Here is an 11,818-nt window from a genome sequence, read left to right on the forward strand (position 1 = left end):
TCCAGTCCTGGTCTGATTCCCAAGTTCCATCAAACCAAATTAAAATTTAATTGGGAAGAAGCAGCTAGATGGCTCAGTGGATTGGGGGCCAGACCTACAAATGGGAGGTCTAGGGTTCAAACCTGGCCTCAGACACTTCTTAGCTGTGTAACTGGACAAGTCACTTGACCCTCAATGCCTAACCCTAACCATTCTTCTGCCTTGGAACCAATACACGGTATTGATTCTAAGAGGGAAGGGAAAGGTTTTTTTTTTTTTTTAATGTAATTGGGAAATGAGAATCAACATAAATAAAAATACAATGGAGATAATGTTAATTTTTGCTGCCCTCATCCATCTATATCTGTGCATTTGATAGCATACACTAACATATTTGGTTCCCTGGTTTTTCCTTTATTTTATACATACATATTTTATACATATCAGAAGATTATTAGACTATTGCTATAGTTATATTCCTTTAAGTAATCTTTTTTATGATAACATACATAGGAAATACCTTGTTAGGGGAAAGTCTTTAAAACTATATTTTGCTATATTGAGTGAAATGTTTTTTAAAAAATGAATCTTTCCTTTAAAAGATTACCAATGAAAATCCAGGGGCACTATGATGATTATCTGTTATATAACCCTCAAGATTGGTGCCCAGTGACAGGTGTTCTAGGTAGTTGCAGTAATGAAAGAGTTGTTTGTTATCATCCTGGTTTCTCTCTCTTGGACTTCCCACTTAAAGCACTCATAATTATAACAGTGTAAAACCTGCCCCTAGATTAGGGTCCTAATTCTGTGTGTGTGTGTGTGTGTGTGTGTGTGTGTGTGTGTGTGTGTGTGTGTGTGTGTGTGTGTGTGTGTGTGTCTTGAGCCCCTTTAGTAGCCTGGTGAAGCCTACTGATGGGCTCCTCAGAATAATGCTTTAAATGTATAAAATGCATAGGATAACAAAGGAAACCAATGATCTTGAAAGCATTCACAGACCTCAGGTTACGAGACCCTGTTCTAGCACTTAGAATAGTGTCTGGCACCTAGTAGATACTTAATATATGCTTATTGACTTAATTTACTGGATAGTAACTATTAAATATTCTGATAGCATAAGCACAAAGTACTCCTTTTATCAATCTTGTACTGGGTAAGAGAATTTTCTGTATATCTTATCTTAATTATATACTGTAGAGTATCAGAATTGTATTTCATTGTTTTGTTTTGTTTTGTTTTTAGTTCTTACCTTCTGTCTTAGAATCAATACTGAGTATGAGTTCCAAGGCAGAAAAGCAGTAAGGGCCAGGCAATTAGGGTTTGGTGACTTGCCCAAGGTCATATAGCTAAGATATGTCTGTGGCCAAATTTTAACGTGGAACCTCCCATCCCCAGCCTGACTCTCTATCCACTGAGCTACCTAGCTACCTCATGATTTAGTCTAGGTCTGTGGGTTAGGGGCTGAGAGCATTCCTTTGTTTACAACTCTCTAATTGACTATAATAATGACTGTAGCCCAAGAAAATTTATGAGGAAAAAGCAGTTGACATTTCCTTGGGAGATCAGAATCACTTATCAGGAAAAGACACTTTAAAATACAAAGTAATTAAATTTAATTACTTACTTGGACATAAAGTTTAGAATGTAAGAGCACAGCTTAGCTACTGTTCTCATAGACTCAGAGCTGCTGGAGTAGGGAACGAGGAGAAGCTGAATTGGAAGAACTATGGAGAAGCTAGACCTTCCTTCTCTCTCCTCCTGAATGGAAATATAATATGAAACATTCTACATGGCCAGAATTCAAATGCAAATACCAAAATGCATCCCAAGACCATTAAAAAAAAAGACTTCTAAAAATACAGCTCCTGTCCATTGACACAGATGATTGAGAGTTCTGAGCACAATGTTCTAAGTATATATCAGATGTTGTATGAGGCTGCTATTTTATGTTTGAATACTTGAAGTCTGAAATGCTTTGCCAATAGTAAATTGATTCTCCTTAAGTTTATTTTTCATTTGTTTTCATTTCTCTTTGGCCTAGTTCGCAAGAAACGAGTGGAAGGTGACCGGCGATAACCCAATCATCGGAGAAATGCCTTTCTGCCGAAGGCAGCTAGCATTAAGATCATAACCTTAAACTCTTGCCCCAGTGAGACCATTTTAAAAAAGGTCATTCATTTCCGTTAATTGCTTCCTCTTTATCCACACCACTAATACGTTAACTTTATTGTATTTTTGTGTGTGTGTGACATTATTTCTCAGATGAATAATGTGCACATATTTTTATTTTTATCATGTGTGGTTCTGGCATGCACAGTGAACAGTGGATTGATGTAGACCTTAGTTGAGTGGCAACTACTAGGAATGACATTAACTGCCTTCACATAGGGATTTCTTTCCCAACTTACTCATTGTAACCAACTTGTGTTTTTACTTCCTGCAGAAGTTCATTTTTAATCACAAAGTGGATTTTAGTACATAAGGTATGTTTTTAGGTATAATTGTTTTATCAAGCCCTAGCTCTGTTTACATTCACTGTTTTGAGTTGGGCTAATTGTTACAGAGACATTCTGCTGATATAACAAAAGAAATGTGCCAGTATTGCCAACCCTATATTGGGTGAGAGAATGGATGGGTTCCTTGGGACTGGAAAATTACTGAAAGAATGTCCCCTACTGATGGTGGACCAGTAGTGTCACCATCACATATGGAGGAGCATTACTTTACCTTTAACAGCCTTAGCAAAACAACTACAAAATATTTACCAGCCCACAAATATATTTACCAGCTAAGAGATCAACAAGTTGTGAAATTAAAGAATGCTCTCTTCACTACTTGTCCAGCATAAATGTTTTCTTTCTATTGACCAATGATAACAATTTGAAAGGCTGTTTTAGCATTTTCAAATATAATTTTTAACATTTTAACAAAAAGTAAAAGCTTTTTGGAGTTCTGCATTCCTTTTGAATTCACCATACTACTGCTCATCAAGATTTTCTTTGAACTGCACTTTTGAGATGCACTGTTTGGACTAATTATAAACCTCTGTGGCTTTGTCTACATAGTGCCAAAACAACAGAATGAAAAGTGAAAAAATCAGCTTCGGTTCTGTACACCTATTTTGTCTCCCTGCCACCAAAGGTCCAGCTATTTGGGAACATACCAATACAGACTAGATTTTTCACTTGTCATCTAGATGTTTCTCATAGTGGAGACATAGCCTGTGAGAATACAAGTGACTTAACTGGATATTTAATCTGTATGACATTTTTAACCTAGTTATTTAGTACTAAGTAAAAGAAAAGCATGCTATAGCACAAGGGTAGACAGCCTTGGGCACTGATGCCACAAAAAGCCCCCTGTGGCATTCTTTAACTCCTCTCTACTCATATTTCTTTTTTTTCTTCTTTTCTTTCTTTATCTCCCTTCTTTTCTATTTTCTCACTAATTTTCTTTCTCCTCTCTCCTTCTTTCCTGATTTCTTCTCATTCCCTAACTAAGCCTGGGTCTTGCCAGTGTTACCAGGTATCACACACAGAGACCAAATTCAGAATTTAAATTCTATGGCCAATTAGCTCTGCCACATGGACACAGTTTTTCTCAGTATAGCATTAAAACAAGTTAATGAAAAAAGACAGACGTGTTGTGTTACAGCTCTTACTTTGTAAAATACTGGAACAACATTTAGCACACAGTCTTTAAAAAAAAATGAAATGTTTCTAACCACCATGTCTTGTGTTATCCTTACCTATATTTCTGTCTTCAAAAGAATATTTATATAGTGAGGGTTATGGTCAGCATATATGCTGAAATCTATAAACACTTTCATCTGTTAAATGAAGCAGTTTGATTTAAGTTCCTTAAAGTTTCCAAAAAAATTACAAATAGAACCAGCATGAAATGAAATTTATCTGTATGACCTGAATTGGTATTACATAGGCTTTCATAATCATCCTGATGTTCCCTTTCCAACTTTTCAGGATATCACAAAAACCCTAGGGCCAATGAATGGAGAAAACCTACTCAACCCCATTATAGAATTCACCATAAGACCAGTTCTTATGTAGAATTATTACTTTCTTAAAGTCAGCAGCTTCTACTTTCACAGCCATCAAATATCTCAACTTAGAAGTCAACTAAACTGTCTAGAGCCACCACCATTTTTAAACTCAAAATAAAAGTAATAGGCTAAAATATTAGGTTTGGGTTAAGAAAGATCTTAGTTTAAATCTAACCCCAAGAGACTTATTAACTGTATGAACATAGACAAGCCCAGCTTCCTCTCTGAGTCTCAGTTTCCTTATCTGTAAAAGAGTGGTATGAATACAAGCACCTACTTTACAGAGTTGCATGAGACTCTAATGAGATATATGTAAAGCATTTTGCAAACCTTAAAATCATTGTATCTGTGTCAGTTATTATCATTATTATTCAATATATATGCTGACCCCCTGTTCAACCTTCATACAAAAAAACAAAACAAATTTTTTTAAAAGTCTTCCTTTTAGACAAAGTTTCCATCTGTGAAGAATTGAGGAAGACACAATTATTCCCTAGCTAGAAGTGAAACAAACTATAATCAGTACATCATATATCAATGAGCTAATGGTCTTATAAAAAATTCAAATAATCAACCTGGAATTACTATGTGTTAGGACTGTGGGAGATACATAGTATCTCCCTCAAGTAACTTAAAATTTAGTCTTGAAATAACTTTTGCATTTCTTTGTGGATCTCTTGGTTGCTAATACTATAAAGTTAATACTATATCATGAACATGGGAACTGGGGACTTGTTACAAACACTTTATATTCACCAGACTGAGGGCAAGAATTGTGCCTTACCTAAATTCTATATTGTTCCTATTGCAACAGGTGCTTAATATATCTTATTTGGATTGATTTTAATTGAAATTTAGAAATTTACTCAGCAGATGTTGCTATGGAGGACAATTTAGCTAAGGTATTCTCTTCCCCCTCTTCCTTTTGGAAGAGTAAGTAGAACCGACTCTTCTTGACCATACCTGCCTCTACCCATTGGAGCTGGCTTAGGGTGAGGCCTTCACTACAGGTCCTTGCCTCTATTTCCTCTTCCTTCTTTCCTGTGCTTGCCTGGGGAAGGGGGGATAAGAAGAAGAGTTGTTGTGATAGAAAAAGCCCAAAGGCCCCTTGTTCAAAACAGCCCCTCAATTAGTTCATGAGGGATTTAGCTTAGGGGAAAGGTTCTAGTACCATATGGCTTTTTCTCTCTCTGCAAAATTAGAAAGCTTAAAAATACAGACTATTCATAAAGCTCTGAGTCTTCAGGCAATCCTTCAGTTACCAGACTGAAAGTGAGATGTTCAAGCTATTTGAATTCTATATAGTTGATTATCCTCAAACTTCCCTCCCCTCCATATCTCACTCTATATGGAGAACATCAGTTTGGGACACAATTACAATGATCTTTATCTAGAAAACCAACATTAAAAATGCAAATTGCTATTAAGCAAAAAGTTGAACACAGCAAAGAAACACTTAGTAATAATTAGTATGACATCCATTGAACATGACAATAAAACAAAAGAGAATAGTCAAACTTCTGTAGAATTCCTGAAGTCTGATTGCAAATCCAAAGTGTGTAGTTTCCTCTTCTTTTTCAGTCATTATATAGGTCCTAGGAAGGGAGAGTTCTTTTACTAAGAGCTATTCTTTTACCATAGAGCAACCATTATCCTTTAATTCCCCATATTCTTCTGCCTTAAACATTCCAGTTGTTATTCAGTGGTTTTCAGTCATGTCTAACTCTTCATGACCCCATTTGGAGTTTTCTAGGCAAAGACATTAGAGCAGTTGGTCATTTCTTTCTCTAGCTGATTTGTCAGATGAAGAACTGAGACAAACAAGATTAAGTGACTTACCCAGAGTCACAGAGCTGGTAAGTGTCTGAGGCCAGATTTGAACTCAAGAAGATGAGTCTTCCTGACTTGAGGCCTATCTACTGTGCCATACAAATGTCCTAAAAACATTCCAATTGCTTCCTTCTAAAAACAAAAAAACTGTAAGCTCCTAAAATGCCAGAAATGGAAAAATAATGCTGTGGCATTACCAAGGGAAGTTTTGCAAAACCTGATAAGGGAACATAGAAATCATATTCTTAGCAGGACTTAGTCCTCCTGCTAGTGAATTGGCAAGTCTATAAAGAAGTGTTTAGAATCCACTTATAAGGGGAAAAAAGGGTATTAGGCATCTCCTCATTCCTTTCCTTTTCTTAAAACATGGATCCATTTGTATTTTATTTTGTGATTCGGATATTCAGAAAACTGATTGAGAGTATTTGAGGGGAAGGAGGAGGAACTGGAGACTAATTGCTTAATGGCAAAACTAATAGCAGCTCAGCTCCACTCCCCACAGAGCTATTTCCTGCCTGCTGTACAAACAGCTATTATTGCACCATCGGTAAAAGAGGGTTAGAGCCATAAACTTTAGATTTGCAATCTGATCCCAGGCACAAATCTTCCCAGTTTCAATCACTGGTACTGGAGAAAGAGGAAAACACCTGAAACTTGCTGCCATCATTTTCATATTGAAATTTCATATTGAAAGCCCTAAAACTTACTCTCATCTGTGAGCAGGTTATTGTTGGGTGGATGACCTCATCTTTAGGTGGGTGACCTGAATAGTGAGACGAGGGGAAACCATGGCATATGTTATTTAAAGGAACTGGGGATATTTCACCTGGAAAATGAAAGCCTTGGAAGATGGAGGGAGGAGAGCCTAGCAAGGTTGCTGGGTTCAGATATCTAAAAGATTGTTATGTGGAAAAAAGCATTAGACTCTTGGCTCTGGATCACAGACTTTGCTGTGGGTGGGTTGACTTCAGTTCAAACATAAGGAAACATTTTCTGATAATTAAAGCTGTCCAAAAATGGAATACATAACCTCTGATTTCCCCTTTGCTGGATGTCTGAAAGTGGAGTCTGAATGGTCAGTCCTTAGGGGTGTTAAGATTTATCATGTGAATAAGGAATGAATTAGATAACCTCAGAGGCCCCTTCCAACTCTTAGCATTTTCTGATCTCTTATTCTACAAACTGCTCTTCCTCATCCTCTGTTCATCTTAGAGGGTAAATAAAGTAAGGAGAGGCAGAAAGGGATAAAGCCACCTGAGGTCAAGATTTTGTTTAGGAAATTGAAATTGATATTATGTTAAATTAAATTACATTAAGCTAATAAGTAGAACCCATTATTTTAAGACACATACACAGAGCTGTTTCTTATTTTGTTTTTGTTTTTTAAATTATTAATTGTGTCACTTTGAATAGGTTTTTGTGGGGAAAACCTACAAAGAGAGAGTGTCTACATGTAACTTGATCCTCCTGACAGCCTTGTTTATCCCTCTCAAGTATGATCTGCTCTTAGAGGTGGATGGAGTAAGGAGATATCCGCTTCCTCCATTTCTTCCTTTCTCTAACCCTAACTTGATTTTGTTTCCCTTATGGTATGAAAAAACAACCTGTCTACAATGAGCCCTATTGTACATGAGGGAAGTAAACTTCTAAAACAGGGATTTGGGTCCTGAGCTGAGGACTGGAGAGTGGGACAGAAAGGACATGAAGGGAAAGGAGAATCGGAAACCATGGAGGTAGTTTGTAATGCATCATCGGTACTCTCCTTGCATTGTCAAGTTCTGTCATCTCTAAGAGAGTTCTCCTTGCCCAGCAGCCTCATTATAGGTGCTAGTTCTGCTGCTAACGTGGGAAAATTTACCCATCTTTTGTCAGATTAGGTTTCCCCCTATCATGGCAGCCAGCTCATTATCACCAGCAGTCAAGGGATGGTGGTTGTAGTAATATTCCATCACCACCAAGACCACCAAGAACCCTTATGACCCAAAGCCCCACACTAAGAGCTCTATTCCATCACCATTCTATACAAGCAGAGCAGGATGGAAGAGGCAGTAAAGTAAGTGATTGCTTGCAGCTCAAAAAATGGTATTTCTGCATTTTGGGTTCAAATCATCAATCCATTCAATAATAAAAGGAAGAAACTTTAGTACTTGTTAGTAACAGCATATATAATTAACTATTCACGTTAATGAAAGAGAACCAGTGGCTTGGATAACCCAAATTATAAAATAATGTAAACATTACCTTTATTTCCATACTTGTAAATTGAAGATAATAATACTTATACTACCTAGTTCACATGGTTATTTTGAAGATACCTTATTTCTTAATTACCCTATTTATTCATATAATTCCCTTTATCTCTTTTAAGTATTTTATCACTAAATGAGATGATATATGTGAAAATGTTTTTAAAATAGTTCTATAAAAATGCAAAGTAGTATGACATTTAGTGTTAAGATGCATTATATTTTTGTAACAAATTTACCTTCTTCTCTACCATATTTATTTGCATTGATGTCCTATTCCTTTTCTAGAAGAAATGTTTGTTACTAAATAGAGAGAGTTAACAATGAAGGGTAGCATAAGTTCTAATCTTAGTCTTAGCACTCAACATTTTGCCTGGGGTTTCAGTTTCCCTTACCTGTGAAATGAAGTGAATGAATTATAATTCTTTCCAGCTTTTAAATTTGATTATTTTCAATTACTTGCATAGATAGAAATGAACACAGGAGAATTTCACCCCTTAATACATCATTCCGTTCTTAGTGGAGCCTCTGAAGATTTGGGAAGAGGACAAATCCAAAAAGTGGCTAAGACATTCTTTCATTAAAAAAAAATTTTTTTTTAATCTTCTGTGTTTTTACCAATTATTTGAAGGGATATCTAATAAGCACACTGCCAAGGAGGAAATCATGAGAAAGGAAAAAAATTTCTACTTCAAGTTAGGAGATAGTATGGCAATATGAAAAGATTTGAAAAAAATGTAAGAGGGAAAAAAATAATTAAATGCAGCATGTAATTTTTCTCTCATATCAATTATTTTACAAGTCCTGAGCACACATTGACTAGTTAGGGTTATGGGTAGAGGAAAAGGAATAAGGAAGAAGCCTAAATAACTATACAGTAAAAATGGAATATGTGTGAAACATATTTATAAGGAATCTTTGTTTTAGAACCAAATATTGCTAGTAACAATCCTTAATTAAAAAAAATTATTCCATCTTCAAATTATTATTTCCTTCAGTGTGAGTTTCTTTAAAATCTGTAACAATGCTCCTGAAATTATTCTTAATCAAATCTTTGGTTATATTTCAATTTCTTCATCAGATCAAGAGAAACAAATATTAAGCATCTTAACCTACCAATATATGCATGCTGCTCTGTAATATAGTATAATTAGTTTGGATGCTTTGTGATATATGGCAATGTGAACCTGTATTATTTTTTTGACCAGCACAAAGGAAATGGTACTATAGTGAACTGTCTAAAGTTATATAAGCAGCAAGCAGTATGTGGTTGTATTCTTTATTGGACTAGTAAACTCTTGGAAAGTCTGTGGAATCTTGTTTTACTTTTCATTTATAAGATTCCTCCATCTTATATAAGCAACTGATTTGGGTAATTAATGAGTTAACAGCTCTTTTCCCCATTAATTGTGAAACTAGTGAAGTTGAACAAAGGTTAGAGAGCAAATGGATGATGAAAAAAGTAAAAAATAAATCACTGGATTGATCTGAGGATTTAGGAAAAATAATGAATCAGAACCACACAAGAGGCATGGATAAAGTGTCCATTCTAGTGAAATAACAAATGCATAAAGCAAATATTCCTGAAAATTAATAAAGATTGTAATTGATTAAAACAAGCAAGCATTCAGTGCAACTTATGAACCATTAGGGCATTAACTAGGCCCAATACTAAAAGGAATATGAAATACTCTTATTGGTTAAAAATCTCTGATATTAATGGTTTAATATTGTATTTATTTGTCCCAATTTTAAAAAATGGGGGTTACTAACATGTCCTTTAAAAATTAAACAAAAGTCTGGATAATCTTTGTATATATCATCTCATGTTATTTCTTCCCCCTCCCCAAATAAAATGCCCATATAAAAATAAAGGCTTGTCCTTGTATTTGTATATAAGAAAGTGTGAAATGGTCTGTTGATTGTGCCTATAAAATCCTCAAGGGCAGGAATAATTTTGTGGAAAAAGCACTAGATTAAGAGATCAAAACACTTGGATTCCTTCTAATCGTGTCACTTGCAAGCTGGGTGATTTTGTGTCTTCTTTCACTGAACTTCAGTTTTCTTATCTGCAAAATGAGAATAATAAATGTATGTGTGTGCTTGGGGAGGGGGGGCGTGGTGAAAATGGAATTCTCTTCCCTTAATATCTCACAAGACCCAATAAGATCATGTCTCTAGAGTTGAAAGGAATCTTAGAGGCCATCTAACTTCTTTATCTTACAGCTGAAACCCAGTGAGGTTAAGTGATTTACCCAAGGCTAAATAAGAAAGTAATGGAGGCAGGAATGGATTCTAGTTTCAATTTAAAAAATATTTATCAAGTGCCTACTGTGGGTCAGGTACTGTGCTAAGCATTGAGGATTCAAAAATAAGCAAAAGACAGCCTCTGCCCTCAAAGAGCTTACAATTTAATAGAGGAGACAATATAAACAAAGCAAGCTATATAAGGGCTAAAAAGAAAATAATTAACAGATGGAAGGTAATAGAATTAATATGGAGTGGAGAAGGCTTCCTATAGGAAATGAGATTTTAGTTGGAATGAAGGAGAGAGAGCATTCAGATGACTCCAGAGTCATTGCCTATTTTTCTCTCTTGTACTACATGATTTCTTTCAAAAGCATGATATGTTGCAGGCTGCAAAGATTTGAATTTGGATTGTGGGATTCCGGTTACAGAGGGCTACCATGGAACTTCCCTATGGAGAACACAAAAGTGCTTTGTAAATAATAAAATGTTGTATCTATATGAAAAGCATTTTTGTAAATTTCCATATCTGCCCCTCAATCCCCCACACTTCCCTAAATACTTAGGGGGAAGTCTCAGTAAATGTATGTGGAATAAATGAAAGAAAATTAAACAAAAAAATCATCTATTTTTATAACATACCATGTAAGTGATCTTCCAGCCTTTGCTTGAAATCCACCATGGAAGGGGACATACCACCTTTTCAGAAAGCCTATCTCACTCAGTAACTTGAACTTTTTCCTCACATTAAATTGGAAGAAAGATGAGAGGAGGAAAGGCATTACTATTTTCCAATGTTCACAAGTTACTACTATGTATTTATTCAAGGACAAAAATTTACACCCTACAGACTATATCCTGACTGGCCTTTTCTGTAAATGGATTAACCTTGTTTTCCTGGACCTATTCTCCCAAGTTGTTTAAATCTATCAAATTCAATCTCCCTTCATGTTCTTATTACACTGACCTCTACAAGGGCTATAAACTTTCTGAGAAAAGGGATTGTAACATCTTGTGGAGAAGATGGAGAATTAATCCTCCTGTCTTTTTGCAGCCCCTTCATCAAGCTTAAATCTACCTTCTGATAACTTTCAGCCATTGTTCCTATTCCTACAGTCCCTTAAGTTTGAAGCAAAACAAATCTAATCTCTCATGTGACAGCTCATCTTAAACTGATGAGGTAGATTTTTGGAACCCAAAGTGTAGGATTTTATATTTATCCCCTAAGAACTTTTAATCCATCATTCACAAGATCCATTGTGTTAGCAAACCTCCAAGGTGTGTGTCACCTGAAAATATGACAAGCATGATATGTAGGTATTCATCTAAATCATGGATAAAATGTTGAATAACATAAGACAGATTCCTGGGGCACTTCTAAGTTGTCACTGACTGACTAATGAATGAATCTACTCATTCAACCAGTTCTAAATCCAATACTACCATGATCTGTCTAGTC

At 35.6% G+C, this 11,818-nt stretch overlaps 1 protein-coding gene across 4 annotated transcripts in view; it reads left to right on the forward strand.

The window, feature by feature from the left end:
- TMOD2 (tropomodulin 2) overlaps positions 1–9,986 on the forward strand; it is a 53,926-nt gene extending 43,940 nt beyond the window's left edge. For all 4 annotated transcript variants that reach the window (XM_007479958.3, XM_007479959.3, XM_001370074.4 and 1 more), the window contains exon 10: positions 2,018–9,986. In XM_007479958.3, the coding sequence (XP_007480020.1) occupies positions 2,018–2,052 (35 nt within the window). In that variant the 3' untranslated portion in view covers positions 2,053–9,986. The remainder of the gene's footprint in view (positions 1–2,017) is intronic.
- Positions 9,987–11,818: the final 1,832 nt, after the last annotated feature.

Source organism: Monodelphis domestica, chromosome 1 (assembly GCF_027887165.1).
Source record: "Monodelphis domestica isolate mMonDom1 chromosome 1, mMonDom1.pri, whole genome shotgun sequence".
Classification (NCBI taxonomy): Eukaryota; Metazoa; Chordata; class Mammalia; order Didelphimorphia; family Didelphidae; genus Monodelphis; species Monodelphis domestica.